Here is a 24612-nt window from a genome sequence, read left to right on the forward strand (position 1 = left end):
TCAAACCAATAACTTTTTATAGTTTATACATGTATGTATATATATATATTTATATATATTTATATGTATATAGAATGAAATTCTACACATAGTAACATTAATCCGTAAACTTTTACAGTTTGGACAGGAGCTTCAATTTGACAGAGGGCGCTCTTTTGATGAGTTTAAACCCTTGGTCCTTTTGAGTTTGACTTCCTGTTTCCTCCAGTTCGTTACTTAAACCTCCCCCTTTAATACAGACTCACATAAACAAACAAGTTTATGTCAAGTTATACTTTTTATGCACTTCATTAAAAGTGCGCTGTCCTTTCTGGCCAACAGTTATCTTCAAGATCACAAGCAATCTCCTCAGAAATTCAGGCATGTATATTCACATATATAGAGGAAAAAAAAAAAAGGTTACCTGGGTCCAAGGTAAACAAGGAGCACAGTCACCACTAACTCACTTTCAGAACACATACTCAAGTTTCACCAATTTTAACCCCACTTTGATTAAGAACAATCACTGCAAGCAACAAATCTATGTCATCATACAACAATGAAAACACTAGTTCTTGCTTTAGACAAAAACAGCTGGCATACAGGACGTCCAAGAAGTCAGACAATACGATAACGAACATGCGTCACAATCGTTTGAATACAGAAGGTTTAAGGGGTGAAGCTGTCTTTATGAATTTAAGATGCGATCCCTTTTTTTTGTTGTTTTTTTTTTTTTGTTTTTTTGCGTGTTTCTAAACCGAGGAGCAGACCGTGTGTTATTTCTGGCTGCCTTTCATGGGACTTGTTTCAAAGGCTATGTCAGCAAAAGAGCACCCAAGTCTGTTATGAAGAACGGCACACTGACTTCTACACTGCATATATTGCATTAGGTCTTGTTTTTTTTCTCCTTTTCATAGTGTAAATATACTCCGTGGTCCCCAGCTGAGCGGTAATCATCACAGGGATGAAAACATCGCAACAGAAGAAAGTAGAAAAATATGTGACAGACGATTTAGTCAGCACACACACACACACACACACACACACACAAGCACACATACATACATCCACACATGCAGATCAAAACAGTCTTTCCAACAGGAACAAGACAGGACAAATCTGTTCATTAAATATGCACAACTTTGTACACAAACAGCAAAGAACAGAGGGGTGTACTACAAAGGTTATTCAACACAGCCAGGTTTTCTTTGTGTTAGCTGGCTCAACAAAACCTAAACCCAGACAGTTGAAGATAATGGTATCATGACAGTGGTTATCAACTTTCTTTGTGAAGCCGTGCTTTCTGAAGTCATATAAAACATGTGACTCTCATTCCACATCAGATGATGATGATGATAAAGTGGTGATTTAAAAAAAAAAAAAAGTATAAAGAACATAAAATATATGATGGTAAAATGGTAAAAAAAAAGCTGAGTACACTCTCAGTGCTGCAGTTTGTTTCTAATGTGATGGCTGCAAACCTTGAACTTGCACATATAAAACATGTTCCTCCACCAGAGAATCTACATTAGGCTACACTTGCTGTGAATAAAGGAATCGGTGGAAACGCAGCACTTCAGCGTAAGTTACCACGGTGGTATAACCAGCTAAAGAGACACAGACAAAGCGAGACCGAAAACTTTGACGTTAAGCTCAACATAGCTGGCTAAACCACTAATCCCGCTTCATAGTACACCCCTCAGTTCTGATCCTCAGCATGTAGATTTGAAGAAAGATTTTAAAGAAATTGATTTTGGCGATAGTCTCCTTTGCATTCTTTAGTGAGAAGATGATGCTCTCGTGTCTGTATAGACTGAATATGAAGCTACAGGTAGCAGGCGCTTAGGTTAGCGTAGCTTAACATGGGAAACAGCAGAGCCAGACAAGCTGTCCTCCTCCATGTACAGGCTTTATGCTAAGCTAAGGTACCAGAAGTAAACAAGGGTGTTTTTTTACTATAGAGGGGGGTGATAACCACACTAACACATGCACACACACACACACACAAAACCCAGAGGACGTTTTTCGGTCAAAATGTCACACTCTCTCACTGATTGTCAGCACACATATTGTACATTTTGGAGAAATGATACTAAAATACTGTGACATTTTTAAAGAATGAAAGTGTACTCAATCAGCTTTCCTTTAAGAGTGATTCTGATCATTTCCAATCAAAACTAAGAGCCCATTAAAACCACTGAAACAAAATGAGTCACATAATTTCAATCTTTTCCAGCGGGAATGGATAGAGTGTGGGAATGTCTGGACAGGAGCCCTTAAAATAAAATGATGTTTTTCTTTTTTGTCGCTATGCCTAATCAATCTGTTTTTGCAGCTTCTTGTTCTCTTTTTCCCATTTGATTTGTGCTTATGAATATGGTGCCGTTTTTTTTGTTTTTTCAGGTGCATGAGGACTGCCTTGTGTGCTTGTATTGATCAGCTCATGAACACTGCAGGGTACACCTGAAAGCTGTGGTAAAAGCCTGCAAGTGGGGCATGACTACTTTTCATATAGGATGGAGGTGCATTACACTGTATGTACAACAAACATACCAGGGGTGTAAGTTCTTCAAATCTGGGGTTTTGGGTTATATCTGGGTTTTCCCTTAGAGGGGATGAATAGGATAATGAAAAAAAATGGGGATATAATTCATTCCTTGGTAGCTCTGTGGAGTGGTGGTTAATGCCTTTAAATTACATGAGACCAGGAGGAGACACAAACCCGACCTCAGGGGGTCACAAGCTAGTGTGCCAAATCAAACATGCGGATCCATCTGCTGTGGGAAATAAGAGAGCAGCCGAAAGTACCACACACACACACACTGTGATGTTCATTAGTTATCTGAACAATCCTTAAACATTACACCTTGTACCAGACTCGCATGCTTTAACTAGGCATTAAAATTCCCACTGAGTGAAGAAATATGATCTGTGCTTTCATTTGCATGAAACACTGGAATTTAAATGAAGAGATCACACGACAAACAAACACACGCACAGCCACACCACTAACTTAGGCAGATACTATGTGCATCTGCTCTCACGTTTAGCACTTGACCAAAATCCGTCCCACAGACGTTCCTCGAGAACATCGTCAAACTGCCACACGACACGGAGGGAAAACATCGGTTTAACACCAAACACTGAAGAACTGGATCAAACTATTCCCATTTACAACAGAGAATCCTGTGAAATGCATCTTCACCTGACTGTGTTTTGAGGCTCTAAGCAGAGGACTGGAATCATTCAGGGACAAAAGCACTTTGAACTCTTTGTGTCTGAATGAATGCAGCCTCACTGGAATGTTTTAACAGTATTTGGTAGAGAATAACAGCGCTCAGCGGGTCAGGCAGTGATCAAGGGTCATGGCCATTTTTTTTTTTTTTCCTTTTTAGAGAAAAATAAGTTCACCCTGAAATTCATTTTGAGAATATTTGAAAACAAGTCTATGAGCAACAGTCTGGATGCAAATGTAAACTGAACTGTTCCAGTAACGTCACAGCACATTAAACAGCGGTACTGTAAGCATTCACTGAGGTCGAGGACAGACGAGAAAGAAAACAGCACAATCACATCTGAAAACTCACCACATACACGGAATAAATCATTCTCGTTCCTTCAAAAATGGCTTTTTTCAGTTTCCTCTCCTTCATTTGATCCTTCTGTGTCACTGTACATCTGTGGGTGTCTTATCCTGCCTGCACATTATCACCCTCTAAGAGTGACTCTTCCATAAAAGATCTGATTTTTTTTTTTTTAAATACCTGACAAAGCAGTGGAAATTAAGTTATTACAAATGTATCGTCATCTTTTTCTACCTACTGTGTACTCTCCTCTTTTAATCACTGCGTGTCTGTATAGACTTTGAATGATGCAATCCACATTTCAAAGGATTCTGGGCTTACAATGGGGATGGCAGTCTGTTTTGTTGGTTTGTGACAGCAGCGCTGAAGCTCTCAGGGATGTTCGGGCTCTAGTTAAACACAAACTCCAGCTGGACTCTGCTGCCCTCTGCTGGTCGTCTGCTTTACTGCAACACTTGGCCTCTTGTTTCAGGCAGCTTTGTAGCAAGGAAACTGCCGGCAGCAAGGGCGCCAGCGGCAAATAGGATGGGTACAGCCTTGGTGATGCCCACAAATGACTGGAAGATGCTGATCCCCAGCACGGCCGCCAGTTTACAGAGGGCGTTCAGGAAGCCGAACGCTGTGGTCCTGTAGACAAAAAGAAAGGGTACAAACACAAACAGAGTGAGGAGTTTCACCAACTTATCCAGTCAGGACTGGTTTTAACAGTACTGATCACCCACTCCTTCATTTTTGCTGGATTAAGGCAACGTTAAAGGGTACTGTAGAGGTAATCAGAGTGAAACTGACTCCATGGGCTTGGCCAGCATTAAGTGTATTGTTCTGTTGATCACTTTAATGGACAAAATTTCTAGATGCAGCCCAGTGGAAGAGGGTTACCAGTTTTGTGGTCTTAAAATCACCTCGCTACTTCTTTTGGATGATGTGGTTCTTCTGGCTTCATTAGGCGGTGACCTCCAGCACACAGTGGGGTCGTTTGCAGCCAAATGTGAAGCAGCAGGAATGAGAATTGGTACATCCAAGTCTGAAGTCATGGTTCTCAGCTGAAAAAGGGTGGAATCACCATTCTGAGTCAGGGAGGAGTTGCTGCACAAATTGGAGTATCTCAGGGTCTTGCTCACAAGTGAGAGGAGAGTGGAGCAGGAGCTCGACAGATCGACTGGTGCAGCTTCAGCAGTGGTCGTCTGCGATTGTGAAGACAGAACTGAGCATGAAAGTGAAACTGTCATTTTACTGGTTTATACATGTAACTACCCTCACCTATGGCTTAAAGCTGGGGGTAGTGACCGCAAGAACGAGATAGTGGCTACAAGCAGCCAAAATGAGCTTCCTCCAAAGTGTGTCTGGGCTCTCCCTTGGATATAGGGTTAGGAGCTTAATCATTTGCAAGGGATTCAGAGTAGAGTTGCTGCTTCTCTACATCAAAAGCAGCCAGTTGAGGTGATTTGGGCATCTGACCAGCACGACTACTAGGTGAGGTGTTTTGGGCATAGAAAGGAGGCCCCGGGGCCAACCAAGGACATGTCTATCAGCTGGCTTTGAAATGCCTCAATGTCCCCACGCAAGAGCCGGGGGAGGATGCCAGGGTGATGGAGGTCTGGGTGGTTCTGCTTAGACTGCTGCTCACATGACCCAAACCCAGATAAGTGGCAGAAATAGAGCAGACGGAAGGATGTTAAAAGAAACATACTATCAAATACCTTGAATAAATGTTTAATGGTATTAGTAAAGTGGGCCTGTTTTGATCCAGGGTCAGGTTTCACTCAACAGAAACAGGCCCACCTCCATGAAGATCCTTCTGTCTCCAGAAAAATCAGATAAAATGAAAGTACAAATAAAAATGAAGACATAAAAGTTCACATTCAGATTCCGGTTGTAAATTCTACAAACACCCTCAACTGACACTTCAGGACAACATTTTTAAGAGCACAAAATGAGAGGAAGCGCAGCCAGATGACAGATACTGCACTGACACAGACAAATGTTTTGTCAGATGAGCGATCATTGTCCACAGTGTGCATATTAGAATAATTCTGGGCCTTCATGCAAAATTTTTACCGCTGTTGCCTCACATGACCCGAATCTGTGGGCTGTTGACATGGAGACCCAGCTTTACTCTCTTTCTCAGAAAACAAAAACCTCAAACCTCGGTTGTGGAAACTGCTTTTCATGTTACCTTTTATCCGAGGGGTAGAGCTCTACCGTTATCACATCCAGGGCGTTCCACGAGGCGATGCTGATGCCACCAAACAGACATAAGAGGGCAATCATTCCCGACTCAGTGTTTCCAAACATCAGGAAGAAGCAGCTGACGCACGATATGACACTGGATCCGGCTGTTTGAAAAGAGGCCCCAGAATTACATTAAACCAAATCATCTCTGCATTCATAACTGAATTCTCTGTGCCGATTAGATTAACCTACCCAGCATCCTTAACCTCCCAATTTTGTCCATTAATAGAGCTGACACAATGTTGCCAGGCAACACCGCCAGTGTGCCGAGAAAGTTGACAAAGTAGATCATGTAGGCATTGTTGAAGTCGTCGCTGAAGTCGAGCATGCAGCCCTCCTTGTTGTGGAGAAACGTGCTGTTGACCAGTTTACAGTTGACGAATCTGTATTTGAACAAATCTGCAGCCGCAAAAGGAAAATGTCAGAATGATTAAATAATTTCATAAATTGAAGTAATTGACAGAAATGCAAGGATGCAATTTCCACTGGGTAAAGAGGAACTTTTCACCTCCTCTGCATGTTTCTCCTCCAGGTAAAACAAGAAAAACTTAGTAAGGGTACAACATTAAGTCTTTTGGTTAGAGCACTGAAAACATAAAAGATTTATACTACATCTTGAAGAATGTCTGACTTCATTGTACCTCAAACCAAACCTACGTCTTCACATAAAAGATTTGTTTTCCTCGAACAGGGAAGGAGGGGATTAAATAATCCCTTAGCAAAAGAAGCCAGGGCATTACAGCAGTCACCACACAACCAATCCCACACCAGCATCTGTTTTTAATTTAAAAAAAAAAAAACCTTTAGGCAGGGACTAAACACAAAAACAGCATTAAAGGCAGCATCTCCGATCATCAGAAAAATGACAGAAAAGGTCAGGAGATGGGTTTCTACACTTCTGTAGGGGCACAGAAGACGACATTTAATTTTCTCATGACACCGCTGAAATTGCTTCCATACCAATAAGTTTTATTAAATGGAGTCAGCCATAAAAGTGCTGAACAGTCATAACATTTTAGATGCACAAATGACACAAACATAAAAGAATGCATTGCTGGCTTCAGCCGGGAGAAGCTACAGCTGCTGTAAAAGCAACAGAAAAACTAAACCAAAATAAATCTGCCACAGCTTATGATAGATAGCTGCAGTATGTTTGCAGAGAAACTGTTTCTTTTTAGTTTCTCAGATGTGTTTCCCAGGTCTGAATGTGACATGTTGATTTAAAGCACAAGCGGAAATCCAAACCACACGCAGCTCACTTACTTTTTAAATGATCTGGTCTCCGCAAACGGGTAATTTCTGGTTCTGATCAGCCATTCAGCACATTCTTACATCTGTTTTATTCTTATTGACAAGGTACTGTTAGATAGCCAATCCTGCCACTCACACGGTGTGTTTTATCTTTCCTTTGTTTAAACTTTGGGGTAAAATGACAGCATTTCTCAAATAATCTGAAACAATGAACAAAATGATTTTTTGGCAAAATTCTCCAGAAAATTATTAATAAAATGATTGTAGTCTGTCAAGAGATGATACACCATATCAGGTAATCTCACATGTGAGGATTTCTTGCTTTACATCAACTTTACCAGCTATCCTAACCACCCTTGGTTTGCAGAGCTTTTAAAGACTTAACATTCAAGGTTTGATTAATAACAGCAACTACTGAAAGAGCAACTCCTTTTCTATATGTTTGTGTGTAAATGAATAAATATAGTAAATACAAATATATAACCATCCTGATATATAATTTATTTGTTTGTAATATTTCTGCAGATATACTATATGGGCAAAAGTACTATGCATTACACTGACCGGGGCTGTTTAGCCATGGATGGCCATGACATGAAGCTCCTGGCACACAGTTTTTGTGCTGATGTTAATGTCAGAGGAGGTTTGGAGCTCTGAAGTTATTGAGTCAGCAGAGCATTGGAGACTTTTACGCATTATGCGCCTCAGCACTCTGTAACTTTACATGCTCTGCCACTTCATGGCTGAGGTGCTATGGTTCCAAATGCTTCCACTTGCAATAATACCACTCACCACCTCTTCAGAGCAGCCCATTCTTTCATAGATGAAAGACAGACAGCATGGCTGGGTGTTTGATTTTGCACACCTGTGGCAATGAGACTTAAAACACCTGAATTCAAAGATTAAGAGTGGCCCAATACTTTTGTCCATATAGTGCATGATGTTTATGTGGCACACATACATGGAGACATTTAACTGCACACACAAACCTCAGACGTACAACAAATCTGCAGTAGCTGTGGAAAGCAGGTTCATCATGTTAATTAAAATTCCTGCACAGCAGGACTGAAGATACTGCACAATAAAATGACACAGTCATATTTACCTGTGTTATAAAATAAGCTTGCAACAAAGGTGCAGTTTCTAAAGAAGGTGTGCGTGGAGGTGATGTCCTCGAAGTAGCACTCCTCAAACACAGAGTCTTCAAAAACCATGGACTTCATCTTCAGGTTAAGGAACCTGTGATCAGGAACATTTTTCAGGTTTTTTTTTTTGCATATTTAAAAAAAAGTTCTCTACAGTGGTATCAAAATCAGTAATTAACTTTGCCCTGAAACAAAATTTACTTGTCATTGAAGTAGTATCCTTGGCGATGCACTTGATTTTCCAGGGTGAAGTTAAAAGTGACGTGCTCCACTCGTTCCTTAGTGAAGGTCTTTGTGCGCGATTCATATTCCTGCTTCTGGATGTATTTGATCATGTCCGGAAACCACACAGTCAGGCCGTAATAGCTGGAAAGTTACGGGAGTTGAGAGAAATGGATTAAGCCCTAAATGGAGCATAAGACACGGGAGGCTGCAAAGAAAGAGAGAGGAATTTTTAGCTTACCTGAAAGACATAGAAAACCAAACAGCCATGAGCATGAAGGTTGTCCTTTTATATTCTGGTCGGAAGCAGGCAAGGATGTTATTCCGAATCTGCAACAAGTGAACACGAAGAAACACATCAAGCATCTTGGAGCACAGTGGGGGGTGGGGGTGAAAGTGACACGAGAGCAGCTTCCACATGAAACAAGAGCTTTAGTCTCAATACAGTGCTTCAACTCGCTTATTCTTTAAAGTTTCTTAGTGGGCATTAAGCAGGTGGTAAACAAGAAGCTGATTCAGAAGGAGAGTGAGCGTGTAGGCGTGTGTGTGTGTAGGAGAACGTAGGCTGCATGCAAATTCAAATCAGGCACACAGTTTGTTGCCCAGAGCAGCGGTGCTGCAACAAAGTGCAACAGAAGTTTAAACACATCATAGCCAAAAATACACACACACACACACACAAAAAAAGATAGTTACTAGAAAAATATGCACCGTGTTTGTGAGCTAAACAAGTGTTTTTGTCACAGAATTTAAATTCAGGAGGCAGAAAAGGGACAGAGAGTCTGCACGTGGACACATCAATAAATGCTGCAGCAAGCAGCTTATTATTCCTTTAATATACTCAAAAAATCAAAGAAAATTCAAAGACGAACTAAAGGAAAAGACATGTTTAAAGGCAAATATTTTAGCTGCACTTGGATTTACTTCCACCTGTGCGTTGCTTGTATCCACTGAGGCTTTTTAAAGCCGGCCCTGAGCTGTAAAACACCTCAGCTTCAACACTCTTGTAAAATAACTGTAATTTCAAGGAAGCTGTGATCTCGGCTGGTGCTTTTGATTTCACACTTTTAAAACTTGGCCCTTAGTCGCCGCTTTTGTTCACAAGTGTCTCCGAAGTGCCAAATCTTCTGGTTATTCAAACAAACCCAACCAATCCAGAAGAAAAGCATTTGCAGGTTAAATAAAATGTATGTAAACTGCATTTTTAACTAACTTTACTCACCTGTTGGGAGAGGCTCATAATCTTCAGTCTGTAGCGCTGCCAGGCAGGAGCGTCCGTGCCAATATCCACCAGCTCATCCATCTGCTTCACAGTTTTGATTGTGGTGACCTTGAACCAAAGTTACAAAAGTCATTTTAGAGAAGACTGGCTAAAAAAAAACTGAACTACTACAAGAGGCTTTCTGAAAAGGTACTCTGAAAGTCACCACCAATACAATCAGAGGTAAAGAACATAATGAACACAGTGTTAATCAGAAAATATTAAGACTATTGAAGTTTGTTTGACATTTATTGTTAATCTTAAGCCTGATGAAGATGTCTGTGACGGGGAAAGTTGTGTTTTTACGTGGAGCAGGAGTTCTCGTGATTTGTTTGACTAAAATACATATTGTGGAAAATCACACATTTGTACACGATTTTTTGTTTGCTTTGTTCTAGATTTGAATAGCTTTTTTTTTGACAGACTTAAGTGCTGGAAGTAAAGAAGATCTCCTCCCAGATCTGGACCAGGGCATCACTGAGCCTGAGCTGAGGTGAATCGTGGCAGCATTGGATGGACCGAAAAATAATGTCCCAGAGGTGCTCTGTTGAATTTAGGTTGGGCGAGGGTGGGGGCCAGTTAATGGTATCAACTCCTTCATCCACCAGGAACTGCCTTAATACTCTCGCCATATGAGGCTGGGCATTGTTGTGCACCAGGGGAACCCAGGACCCACTGCACCAGCGTAGGGTCTGACAGTGGGTCCGAGGATTTCATCCCAATACCTAATGGCAATCAGGGTGTCGTTGCCTAGCCTGTAGAGGTCTGTGAGTCCCTCCATAGATATGCCTTCCCAGACCATCACTGGCCTACCACCAAACTGGTCATGCTGAACGATGTTACAGGCAGCATAACATTCTCCACAGCTTCTCCAGACCCTTTCACATATCCTCAGGGTGAACCTGCTCTCATCTGTGAAAAGCACCAGTGGTGGACATGCCAATTCTGGTATTCTATGGCAAATGCCAATCAGGCTCCACGGTGCCAGGTAGTGAGCACAGGGCACACTAGAGGACACCGGACCCTCAGGACACCCTCATGAAGTCTGTTTCTGATTGTTTGATCAGAGATTTACACCAGTGGCCTGCTGGAGGTCATTTTGTAGGGCCCTGGCAGGGCTCATCCTGTTCCTCCTTGCACAAAGGAGCAGATACTGGTCCTGCTGATGGGTTAAGGACCTTCTATGGCCCTGTCGAGCTCCTAGAGTCGGGTCAAGTGAATAAGGCCCCAGTCACACAGACCTAGAGACCGGTCCTTGACCATCTGGCAATGACTGATCGTGAGGGAAAAATGAGTATTCACTGACCAGCTGAGAGTGGTTGTTGGTTGCTGGAGGTTGATGGCAGTTACTGGGAAAATAGCTGCTAAAGCCCCAGTCGCACAGGTATAAAGACCGATTAGTCACACAGGTCTACAGACCAATTAGTGACACCCCCTGAGGGAATAACCCGTCGCTAAGGAGTTCCCCAACTGGTTAGCAAAAATCAAAAGGTTGGTTGCTGCAGTCATAGTTTGACTGGAAGTGACAGACCTGTCTACAAACACTATCCAACTACTCTCTGAGCTGTAGTGAAACTGTGAAAAGTGCACCACAAACATAAAGTTGCACCTTATAAAACATTATGGCTCCAGCAATAACTTTTACTTTGAAAGCAAACCTCCATTTTTGTTTTGTGATGCATTTTTTCAACTTTTACTACTGTTGAACCAGTAGTTAGCAAGTATTTGCAGACAAACGTGAAAAAACTACAGGCAATCATGGCAACTTGCTAGCAACCAAGGCAATCACTAGGAGGTTTTTGGTGCAATACCTTCTTTGCAACTGATTTCACCCAGTAAGAGCCAGCAGCCTCCAGGAACCACTCCCAACCAGTCGGGGAATACACATTTCCCTACAAACTAATGGTTGTATCATATCAAATATGGTAGACAATTCTCGAGAAATATGCACGTGACATCATGTGCGAAACCTCAATGTAAATATATCTTCTGGCTCTGAAAAGCCCTGCACCGGTCAAACTTGGGGCCACAAACCTGTGGGTGATGTCATAGTGGTTACACTAATCCTTTATATACAATCTGTGGTTTTCATTGCATCAAATAAAAGCCAATTTCTTTTGTAAAAGTCATCGGCTATGATCCAAGGTGACTGTGGCTTTTATTTCTGTGCAGCTTACTCTAAAATTGGGGTATACCCCTGGTAGCCAATTGGTATCTAGCCAGAGATCTAGACTGCTCTCCCTCTCTCTCCCATCTCCCTACTGTGAGCTATCTAAAAGATTTAGATTGCCATTTTTTCAATGATACTTACAGAAAACACCCTCTCTGGGTATCCCTTTGCTCGCATGTTTGTGTCATGAACTTGCTTCAGAACCATCCAGCCTTCATCATGTTTGCCATTCTGTTGAAAACCACATGACATTAATAATAAGAAAAATATTGCCAGCCATTACTGTAAGACAGAGACTAACTGTTTAAACGAGCACATCTGCTAACCTCTAAGTAGAAGCGTGGGCTCTCTGGCATGGCGTTAAGGGCAGCGATGGCTGCAACTGATGGAAAAGCACACACTAGCACAAACACACGCCAGCTATGGAACTGATACGCCGAGCCCATCTGGAAACTCCATCCTGAAAGGAAAAAGCAAGCCAACACAAAGAAATGAGCACACATTTCCGAATGGTTAACCTTCACTGCAGTGAAAAAAAAAAAAATCAATACGAAACATGTTCTCCAAGGAAGTCAGAGGTCATCCTCGGTGCATGGTTTCTGGGCAGATCACTTTCTAGCAAATAAGCTTCAGCTTACGTTTTACCCCCCAGCCATTTCAACTGACTGCTCCAAAAATATCAACATTGTGCCTATATGTATCTGCATGTTAATAATGTGAAACTAAAGAGATTACAATATGATATTTAGTGAGCTTTACTTGTATCTGGCAGTTCCCCTTTTTTGCTGTAACACTGCTAAATCCAGTTTATTTAGCACAGTAACAACAAATATTGTTAAAGTTGATCAATTCAGCATGGACAGAGAAAGCAAGGATTCCTAACTTTCTATTTTCTTTATTCTGGTCACTGAACTCACCATAATGTGGGATTATAGCCCAGGCCATAGCAGATGCATATATTCCTCCAATCATCCAGAACATGCAGAGCCAGCTGAGGTGCTCACCACGCTTCTCTTGGGCCAGAAATTCAGAGTAGTAGGAGAACACGATGGGAATCGAGCCACCGATTCTGCAAAATTCAGAAAACAACTGAGCCTAGAGGTGAACTGTTTGCGCGTTATGAATATTGACACTATTTTGAATATGTATGTTTTTATATGTAGGCTCTCCCCACTGTTTCATATCGAGGGTAAAGCAGCATACTTAGGTTATTGTATAGAGAACTACAGCAACTGTTTGCAAAACTTTCCAAGTCTTGACTCTCTCCAACCTTGAATATACTGTAATTGTTGTTTCATTTAGTCACTAAAGCTTTAACAAAACCACTACATTATGTTTCTTTGTGCCTGTGTGATTATCGTCACCGTGGTGCAAAACAAACTCATAGGAGCTCAGCGGGAAAGTGACTGATTTGAGCCCAAATGGAAACGATGTCAGCTTTTCAATTTGCCAGTTCACTAAACTTGAGAAACTCTGTTTGAACACTTTGCTACACATTGTAAAAACTAAATGAGCAAAAATCATTCAAATCCTTTTACTGTTGAATTTAAAATTGTGCAACCAGACTAAAAATTAAAACTTTCAGAAGGGAATAGAACTGAAGTTATGACATACAGCGCTGTGTAAAAGTATTTGCCCCCTTCCTGATGTCTTAGTTTTTGGCATATTTGTCACACTTATATATTTCAGATTGTCAAACAAAATTTAATATTAGACAAAGATAACCCAAGTAAATACAAAATGCAGTTTTTAAACAATGATTTCATATATTAAGGGGGAAAAGCTATCCAACCCTACCTGGCACTGTGTGAAAAACTAATTGCCTCCTAAACCTAATATCTGGTTGTGTCCCTCTTGGCAGCAAGAAATACAATCAAGAGTTTGCAGTAGCTAGGAATGAGTGTTTCACATCGCTGTGGAGGAATTTTGACCCACTCTTCTTTGCAGAATTGTTTTAATTCAGCCACATTGGAGGGTTTTCCAGCATAAACAGCCTGTTTAAGGTCATGCCAAAGTATCTCAAAGGCTTTGACTAGGCCACTCCAAAATCTTCATTTTGGTTTGTTTGAGCCATTCAGAGGTGGACTGGTGTGTTTCACGTCCTGCTGCATAATCCAAGTGTGCTTGAGCTTCAGGGCACAAACTGATGGCCAGATATTCTCCTTCAGGATTTTCTGGTAGAGAGCAGAATTCATGATTCCATCAATTACAGCAAGTCATCCTGAAGCAGCAAAGCAGCCCCAGATTGTCACACTACCACCACCATGTTTAACTGTTGCTATGATGTTATATTTTTGAAACGCTGTGTTGGTTTTACATGAGCTGTAACTCCACCTTGGGGTTCATCAAGATGTTGTTTGGCAAATATGAGACGAGTCTTTGAGGTCTTTTGATGGTTTTCTTCTTGGAACTCTCCCATGGATGCCATTTTTGCCTAGTTTCTTTCTTATTGTTGAATCATTAATTATTTTTTTCTTTTATATTTATTTGGGTTATCTAAAATTAAAATTTGTTTGATGATCTGAAATATTTAAGTGTGACAAATATGCAAAAAAAACTAAGAAATGAGGAAGGGGGCCATACCTTTTCACAGCACTGTATATATAACTTTGTCTATTAATGACCAAACTCAAACATAACCATTGTTACAGTGAAGCAAAAACAGATCAGATTAAGAGACACAGACTGGGAAAAAAATAGAATTATTATTATTAATTTTTTTTCTATTACCCAACGCCTGAGAGGAGACGGCAAAACAGAAAGGTGCTGTAACCCTGGACGAAGGAGGAGAAGAAAGAGAAGATACTGTTGATAGAGAGAGAGATGAGAAGAGACTGCCGACGGCCTATCCGGTCAGCCAGAGCCCCCCACAGGAAAGCCCCAACCATCATCCCAAAATATACAATAAGACCTGAGGAGAGAGCAAAGAAAATTAAATTGTGAGATTGTAGGGTTTTCAGGCTCGTGGTTATTCTGCCATATCTCAAATCAGACTGATAATTTGATAATAAATACGGACATTTCCTGTTTTTCTCCTTGTTAAAAAAGCTCCATTAAAATATAAAAGTCAACAGTGATTTAGATTTTCTCTGTGCTTTTTGACTCATTTGGCCCTTTCCCTATATATATATATATATATATATATATATATAGCCTAAATGTCTACATATTCATGGGAGTAAATAGTGCATGTGTAGGGGGCAAGCTGAATGCTGAAAAATGACAAAAACATGGAAGTGCTAAGAAAATGTAATTCCAATTTGCGGTTGGCTCTAAAAGTGAGTTAATCCCTATGGACGTCTTTAGTAAAGATGCAGATGTACCCACTGTGACATCACCCATTGGTTGGTGAAATCCTGTCTTGAAACCTTGAGCTTAGCATTTTAATTGTTGCCGTCTTGATGCAAATATGAGATGACCTGACTGAAAAACTGATCACAGAGTACCAAGTTACTGATCACAGAGTACCAAGTTACTGATCACAAATAAGACATCACGTTGTTTTCAACGAGACTTGAAACTAGTGACTGAGACCTTAAACCTGTCAGCAAAGCATTTACTGAGGTCATAAATCAAGTGAGCTGCCCCCTGCTGGCCATTTTAAAACTGCAGTGCAGGCTCACTTTTCTGACCCAGAAGCTATATCCACCTTATAGCTACAGGCTTCTTTGTTAAAATGCATAACTTTACAAGAGGTACAACATGTTTGCTGCCTAGTACAAAAAAAAAAAAAAAAAAAAAAGTTTTGGCCTCTGTAGCTAACCTTCCACTTAAATTATGACATTTTTATATATCTCAACCAGCATTGAGGCCTGATGTTACATAAGGTTATGGCTGCTAGTGACTGAAAAGGACCTCTCGGCCATGTTCATGGTGTTGATGCATTTTGGACCATTTTAATGCAATTATCTTACAAATGATATGACTTTTTGTGCAATTATTATGCTAACAGCCCATCCGAGATGTCTTTGCTCCATTTTTTTCAGTGAGTGGATCTAGTATTACTTTATTTGCATGTTTTTACTTATTAGCAGGTATCTGTGCCCATGCAGGCCGTGACTGCACCTTGCTCACTAAGCTAGCTAGTATTAGCTGGCAAGTTAGCACGTTGCTTTAACCTCTCATCCTTCTCGGAGCTCCAAAGAACCAATACAGCGACAGCTAGGCTTGACATTTTAAAATGATCAAACCAGCGGGTGATGTCCTGGTAATTATGACCATCTTTTTATACACAACCCCAATTCCAAAAAAGCTGGAATTATTTGCAAACTCATAAAACTATAGTTTTTTCACAATCGAACATAGAAAACATATAAGATGTTTAAAGTGAGACTCATTTTGAACATCTGATATGTTTTCTAAGTTTGAGTTATAAGTTTGATACTAAAAAGAAACTGCTGGAGGAACATTTTGCAATTAATTAGGTCAACTAGCTCTAAATCAGCAACATGATTGGGTATGAAAAGAGCACCTTGTTTCTCAGAAGTAAAGATGGAGAAATCTCTGTGTGCAAGGGACAAGACTGAAATTCAATATTGGATGCCCGTCATCTTTGGGCCCTCAGGCAGCACTGCATTAAAAACAGGTATGATTCTGTCATGGAAATCACTGCATGGGCTCAGGAACACTTCCAGAAATCACTGTCTGTGAACACAGTTCACTGACTGTGCCATCCACTAATGCAGGTTAAAGCTCTATCACACAAAGAAGAAGCCATATATGAACACGATCCAGAAATGTCTTCCTTGAGATGAAAACTCATTTAAAATGGACTGATGCAAAGTGGAAAACTGTTCTGTGGTCCAACAAATTGAAATTTGGAATTCTTTTAGGAAAACGTGGATTTCCCTGTCCTCCAGACTAAAAAGGAGAATGAACCATCCAGCTTGTTATCAGCGCTCACTTTAAAAGGGTGTGTCTCTGATGGCATGGAGGTGCATTAGCGCCTATGGAATCCCCAGCTGACACATCTGGAACAGTGCAATCAATGTGGAAAGGTATATACAGGTTTTAGAGCAACATGTGCTCCCATCCTGATCACATCTTTTTCAGGGAAAGCCTTGCATATTTCAGCAAGACGCATACTGCGCCTATTACAAGGGCATGGCTTCATAGTAGAAGAGTCCAGGAGCCGAACAAGCCTGCCAGTAGTCCAGACCTTTCACCAAGTGAAAACCTTTGGTGAAAGGGGACAATGGGACAAAGTTCCTCTCCCAAAAGTCCAGCAGCTGGTCTCCTCAGCTCCCAGACATTTATGGACTGTTGTTAAAAGAAGAGGTGATGCTACACGGTGGTAAACATGACCCTTTTCCAACTGTTTTGGAGACATGTTGCTGCCATAAAATTCAAAAAGACATAATAAGGGTTTATGAGATTTTCATTTAGCTTTCATTTACTTTTTACACAGCATCCCAACTTTTTCAGAATTGGGAGTTTCTTTGAATTGTTCATTATTGTTACAATTATTCTATGGAATAGCTTTCTTTATAAAACATCTGGAAAGCATTTTTAATGGCAATCCTATTGTTGACATTGAATGAGCACTCTGCAATTTTCCTGCTTCTTTCCCACTGCATTGCTGTGTTTTTTTTGTTGTTGTTGTATCATTACCATCTAAATCAGCCTGGCAGAGTGAAACCATTGGCAGGAACCTGTTATTGCATCATTTGTGTGCATATGTGTGTAAATGTTTGTCTTTAAAAAAGTGAAGTCCCTCTCGTTTAAAAAAAAATAAATACATTTCTTCACAGAGTCAATACACATCTCACGCTCTGGTGAACATTTCAAGTATGTTGTATGTGGGATTGAAAGAACGTGTCGCCAAGAGCAACAGTGTGAGTCATTTAGATTTTTAAATAGTTCTTGGATGAGAACTAAAGACTATGCCACAGAGGAATGAGTTGTATCAGGCTTTGGATACGCAGCCAATACTTTGGAGGTTTGTGAAAAGGGACAAACATATAGATTATTGACATCATTTATAAAATCAATAATAAACCTGCCAAACCCAAACATGTACAACAGAAGGAGTAGAGTTTTACCCAGCATGCTTTTGTTGGGTTCAGACAGACACATATCCTTCTCAGCGCTGGGGAGCACAAACCCGACGACAAAGATCTCCACACCATCAGCCATGAGTGCGAGCCCCAGTACAAAGTACAGGGTCCACTGGAACTTCCCGTGGCCACATTCTTGTAAAATGGTCTCGTACTGTTGAGCCAGCTCCTCTTGGTCCTTCCTTCTCTCAGCCTCGGACACACCGACATCTCTGAGCTGCTGAGCTCCAGCTCTCACCGATCCTGGACCCCCAGCTAGACTACCTTTTCCTGAATCAGCCCTGGGAATTCCCTGGTACTCTCCCTCATAGATCTCATCATCCTCATCGTGACCCTCTGTGGAGTCACTGTGGCCACCCTCATCATCATTGGCTGCCTGGCTGTCTCCACGGTAGTAGCCTCCATCCTGGCTTCCCTGCATGGGGTAGTCATCATCATCATCCTCTTCAAAACGGCTGTAGGAGCGCTTGCTGTACTCATCGCTCATTCGATCAACCGAGCGGCCCACCTTCTTAGTGGCTTGCCGCTTGACTTCTTTGGCAATGTCTTTGGCACCTTTTATGAAGGCAGTCCGGTTTTGATAGCCGTCCTCCATGTTAAAGAGGTACAAAAGATGCACAAGAGTTCAAAGGTTTAGCTGACAGGCTACCTGAACGTACTGGGGCTTCCGTTTGTTGGATATACCTCACAGATTTAAAGAGCTGGCTCCAAGTTCACTTCACTGATAACAGGTTGAGGTTGTCTGCAAAGAAAATGAAAAATTATATTGGTTAGTTTCATAATGAGTCAGGCGTTTAATGGAAATATGCTTTTTTTTTTAACTAGGAAACCGTCAGCTACAGAGCCACTGACTGAAGTGATGCGAAAACAGACAGAAAACCACCACAAACTGTAGAGAGACTGGCTCATTCAATTAAAAATTTCATGAACATAAAATTTTAACAGCATCCAGTCTAGTAACGTTAAAGTTTTCAAGACATCTATCACAAATTAAATCTGTGACTTGGTCTTCTTTGGACTGAAGATGTGTTTTTTTTTTTTAATGGCCAGACTGCTTTAAGCTGATATGAAGGTAACAGTCACTAAAATAACCACTTGTTACAACCACACTTCAAAACTTTAAGCAGATGCACTACAGCAGCAGAGGACCAGATGGTGTGGGGGATATTTTCATGGGACATCTTGGACCACTTAATATCAACTGAGCATCATTTAAACACCACAGTCTACCTGAGTATTGTTCCTGACTATGTCCATCCAGCTTGGGGATGTGGTGGAAGTTTCTTTATCCTTGTTCAGGTATCTGGTTGCTGGGTTTCACTGAGATGCATTTTGCTGGTGACTTTTCCTAAAATTTATCTGGCAACAATTCTGTCACAATGAGTCAAGATCTCATGCATGTCCTCACATGCCTGCACGGACACACACACACACACACACACACATACAAAATGGGCTAATGATGCATCAAAAGAACACCAGATGATAGGTATCTCAATCTGTAGCTGATGACACATATGGTATTTTAGCTTCCTGCCTCTTCCATCTACAGGATCAGGGCACCTGTCAATATTTTAATGAGGCCCTTAAAAAAAAAAAGAAAAAAGGAATAAACTGTTCATTTTTCTATTTCCTTTTTCAAACTACCTAACCACCCTGTAATGGTGTCCATCCAGATTATGCCTGTTGCCTCGCCATGCTCAATCAGCATGTGTTCTCTGCTGAGTCACAGACAGGCCTGAGCATTAATTGCAGGGTGAAAGATCAGGCCTTGAAAACAGCGAATCTAATTTATTCTTCTTGATGCAGAAATGGCCTGAGTCTCATGGTGAAAAGCTGTTTTATGTGACCATGGCTCAAATGTATCTGACACTACTGTGGAATAAAACAAAACAAAACAAAACAAAATCAATGTCTTTACTGTGTATATGGTGATCATTTAAAGACCTCACCTGAAATCTTTCAGTAAAATGCTTGAGAAGAAAAGTCAGACTAATAAATGACACAATCCCTAAATGTCATTCGATTGGAAGAAAGAAAACTTGCAGATTTGAAGGAAACTATGTGATAAAACAAACCAAGCTTGAAATTGAGGGAAAAGAAGCTATAAAATTGATATCTGTTTTTGTCACGTCGTTTTGAAAAAGAAAGAGGTGCTGTTTAAAGAACATTTTTAAGGTTCAGTTCAGGTGGTTCATATGCTTCTTTTTCACCGAGACAGTGTGGGTCGCCGTGCAATAAATCCACTTGTCACTTTGAATTTATGGTGCAATGAAAGCAGGGACAGACGATGAGACATCAGTGCAATGTTACTTTTGCCCCTCTTTCAAGAACGAGGTCTGACAGGTAATAACGGACCTCACGGAGCTGTAAATGTTTGTCAGGTACACAGTCCACACAAAGCTACGGACAAGAGTTCATCAAATACTGGGATACAAGTCATCACTGCAGTACGTTAACATTTATTTTAATACTTTTGAAATAAAACAGTGAAATATAACTATAATTATGGCAATGATAGATTTGGACTTGAGGCATAGTTTACTGTACGTGTGTCTGTGTCTACTGTAGGGAGCCTACTGTAGTGGTTTACAGTTGGGTAAACCTTGCTTGGCAAGCAAAAGGTTACTGGTTCAATTCCAGCTGAAGATATAAATTTGGGGTTGTTTCAGGAAGGGTATCTAGCATAAAAATGTACCAAATCAAACATGTAAGGCTACGTTCACACTGCAGCCTGAAGTGACCCAAATTTTTTTCGCCCTCATGCGACCTGTATCCGATCTTTTCATGCCAGTCTGAACGGGCTGGCATGAACGGGCCACTTGGATATGTGGTCCTAAATCCGATACGTATCCGATCTTTTCAAATGCGACCTGAGTGTGTACGGCCAGGTCGCATTCATCCGACCGGCATGTCATTGATACTCGACAAACGTCACTATTCTGCGTCCCGTTACGTGGACGCGGGAAGGAAAACGTGTGACTTCCGCAAACATTGAGCGCGCTCGCTACATGTGACGTTATCACGTCCTCTACTGCGCATGCGGGACACTTTCAGTTCGTCTGCTGTTCACACACAGATCACATCCAAGTCGCATATATTTGGAAATGTGAACGACCACGCCAAAAAAATCGGATTTCACAAAAAATCGGAATTGGGTCACTTCAGGCTGCAGTGTGAACGTAGCCTAAATCTCCCTCGAATGGTAACAAGGTGAAAGAAGCTTCTTTACTCTTGATTGTTTGATTTCAAATCCACTGTGGTTTTCCAATGGCAATTTAGGCCTAGCCTAAAACACATACTGCATATCCATTTTGACTGTAATGGGGGAAAAGATTTGGTAAGATATGGAACTAGAGATTGAGACCATACACCCTTAAAGAACGTGTTAACTGAGTACAAAAGATAAGTAAACAGACTTCAATAAAATTTAGACTTCTTTTTGTAACAACATTAGTCGCCCCCTACTGGTCATTAGAAAGTATGCAGGTTTAAGGCTTCACTTTTCAGACCAGAATGCTACGTCCATCTTTCATATACAGTCTGTGAATGTTCTGGGCTATTTTACATCCATGAAATTCCTTCTTATTCCTAATCACTGGCAAGGAAAGAGTTTAAAATGGTAGCAGTGGCTCTTAGGTGGAAGAAGGAAATCTGTCAACCTTCACAAGCAAACCTTCACAAGCAAACTAAAATGAACCTGTGATAAACAAAGAAAAAAAAACATGTTTCCATCTTAGCCTCATACACTAATTTTGAACACATGGTTTGCATGTATGCCAGCATCTGTCCTGGATGCTACAATAACACATTGGTGATTTGCTCATTTTAAATTTCACTCTGGAGATAACTTCCAATCGTAAGGCAGCAGATCCATCACTGTCAGCATGACGAACAGATTTACTGGCACTGATCAAAGCAACCCTACCAGGCCTGGTCAGCCAGGCTAAACTGTAGGACTCTAACCTAATAATATCCTGGACGGGGCTACTTACAGCCCATAATTTTGACAATACTGAACACATGACTGTATCAAAGAGTATCAGCAGTATACAAGGCCAAAATCAAACAGCAAAAAAACATAAATGTTTTACCTTAAGGCTCTTTTTGCAACCATCCTCTAACTGCATGGATGATTTTGAATGGTTTGACCTTTTCTCAGGACACTGAGCATCATCATCATCACTCTTTATAAACATATCGTTTTACAGCATCTTGATAGAAGGAAAAGGCAACACTGTCAGTCATAGCATTAACACTGGCCTGGCTCTAATGGAACTGTCTCGATAGATAGATAGATAGATAGATAGATAGATAGATAGATAGATAGATAGATAGATAGATAGATAGATAGATAGATAGATAGATAGATAGATAGATAGATAGATAGATAGATAGATAGATAGATAGATAGATAGAACAGGTAAACTAAACTTCTTTCTATGACTTCTTCATTAAGAAACTAAAGGGTACATGCAAAGGCTAGTGCGACGCAAACAAAAGCTTCGAGGCCACTTTCGTATCTCATTTCCTCACTGTTGTCAAGTTGACAACCTCTCTACAGCTCACACAGCCTGCAACACACAGCCTGCAACACACAGTCCTGTCAGTGGAGAGAAGAGGAAGGCCTGAGGATGAGGAGGGTGGCTTTGTATTGCTTACTGCTCTCAGAAACCCTTTTTATTTAATTTCCGCATTTAAAAATCAATGAACGGCAGTTTATCACTTCCTTGCAAGGAAATGCAGGGCAGATAGCCATCAGTATCTTGTGCAGAGTTATTAAAGTACAGGGAGATTTTTGTCAAGCCTCTCTTGTGATAATAAATCTGGACACCTGACAACATGGCTTCAACGACAGCCAAAAAGAGCCCCAAATCTGATATTCTGCTCTCACAGGCCTTTTTCCAACACTGTCAGCCTGTGATGTCTGTGCTGTGCTGTCCTGGTTTCGGGATTTGTATATTTCGTAATGTGGATGCAAGACTCCGATTAGATACCAAATTTAAGCCTTCGGTGCCGTCATAACTGTCTTCATTTATTTTAAGGAGTATAAGAGGCCTTGTCGTCAAGATGCCAATTTGTACAGCCTACAAATGCGGATGGATTGTAAATATAAATCTGTTACAAATACCAGCCGATTGTCTCCGAGCCTGCGTCCTGACATATGCGCCCGTTCTTAGAAATCACACTGCCAGCGGCTTGTCACGACTTGGATTAGATTATAGGGCCGCGTCTCGATTCACAAAATCGATCCTAATTGCTGTGTGAAGTGAACGGTTGAAGAACACGCCCATCGTCTCCCTCCTCTTTATGTCTTAATGCATAAAGAGGAGGGGAAAATCAGAACCATCAGCTTCTAACGGCTAATTAAATTAATCTCACCTTAAATCCTTCGATGCGAGCGTCTCTCTAAGCCTGGAGATGGTGGTGATGAAGGATGAGGAGGAGGATGAGGATGGTGATGCGTACGGGGCTGTCGCTGTGAACCGAGTGATGATGATGATGGTGGTGGTGGTGCTGCTGCTGCTGCGCGGTTTGGAGACGGAGAAGCCCACGCCATCCACACACACTCACAGAAGTGATGCGCAGGGGTCCCCTCCCCCACGCGAACCCCCGCCCCCCTCACCGGCGGGCCCTGGTCGATCTGGAAGGTTTGGCGCAAATCACTGCGCACAATCCGCGCACACTTTCACCAGTTTTACATAAGACGGCTGCGCCTTTAATGAACAAATTTTTACCATGGAGGCTGGAGATGCGTGTTTAAGACTCCTCTGTATGCAGCACATTAGTAGCAAACATCTGCTTTTTAAAGACACATCACTGTCTGTACATATATCAATATTACACACGTGCAAGGGCACCTGACTCCTGTTGCCATGCCAACCACTCGCGTGTCTCTGACTGCATGAATAACTGCTGCAAAGAAACCTAAATGCTCTTTATCAGCGTTTAAAATAAGCATGCACATAAGAAATCTAAATGTTTCTGTTTGTGTGGAAATGTGCAGGACTAGATCTCTAAATGTCACTTAACATGAGGAGCTGCGTGAACATGGTGTTTTAAAACTAAAAGAGCTGTTCTTTGTCCAGGGTGGAGTGATTGTGCAGCATACATCTTTAATGACTTTAAAAACAAGAACTAGATGCACAAGTTTGAACTTGCCTAATTCTTATTTTTAAAATAAATTAAAGACTTATGCTGTGTAGACATTCCACCCTGGAAAAAGAACAGTTCAAAGAAATTATTAAAAGCCCAAAATTATCATGGCATTCTTGGCCATCATGAATGGATGGAAATTTCTTACCACAACTGTATACCTACTACAGATTGCTTAATAAACCAAATTCAACCAGCACAGCCAAGTTATACAAAGGTTTTCACTGTGCAGTGTTTGAGCATGAAATACTGGGTCCATCAATTGTGTGTCACTTTTCTGGTGCTAGTCTTTTTTTCTGTGGAAATGTGTGGAACTGATTCTAGAGCCTTATTCAGAGAAAGCCTCCCCATCTTTCCATCCAACCACTCATCCAGGTCCAGGTCACTGGGCAGCTGTCTAAACAGAGATGCCCAGATTGCCCTCTCCCCAGCGAGTCCAGGGTCCACCCCAGGGTCTCCTCCTCTTCAGATGAACATGTCCAGACCACTTGAACTAGGAGGTATCATTTCAATGTGGAGCAGCAGCTCAACTCTTTCTCTGAAGGAGAGCCCCAAA

At 41.2% G+C, this 24612-nt stretch overlaps 1 protein-coding gene across 2 annotated transcripts; it reads right to left on the bottom strand.

Moving 5' to 3' along the window:
- Nucleotides 1-716: 716 nt before the first annotated feature.
- Nucleotides 717-23418, bottom strand: LOC115787945 (synaptic vesicle glycoprotein 2A-like). Of its 2 annotated transcripts, XM_030740745.1 has the most exons (13): nt 23283-23418; nt 17886-18642; nt 14575-14755; nt 12762-12913; nt 12171-12304; nt 11986-12075; nt 9636-9743; nt 8655-8743; nt 8393-8557; nt 8152-8285; nt 5988-6194; nt 5740-5899; nt 4007-4190 (listed from the first exon to the last, which is right to left on the bottom strand). In XM_030740745.1, exons 2-13 carry the CDS (start codon nt 18493-18495, stop codon nt 4007-4009), a joined length of 2214 nt encoding a protein of 737 aa, XP_030596605.1. In that variant the 5' UTR covers nt 18496-18642; nt 23283-23418. The 2 variants fall into 2 exon arrangements, with proteins under 2 accessions (XP_030596606.1, XP_030596605.1); XM_030740746.1 differs by lacking the exon at nt 23283-23418 and having other exon boundaries at nt 717-4190; nt 17886-18495.
- Nucleotides 23419-24612: the final 1194 nt, after the last annotated feature.

Source organism: Archocentrus centrarchus, chromosome 11, assembly GCF_007364275.1.
Source record: "Archocentrus centrarchus isolate MPI-CPG fArcCen1 chromosome 11, fArcCen1, whole genome shotgun sequence".
In the NCBI taxonomy this organism is placed as follows: Eukaryota; Metazoa; Chordata; class Actinopteri; order Cichliformes; family Cichlidae; genus Archocentrus; species Archocentrus centrarchus.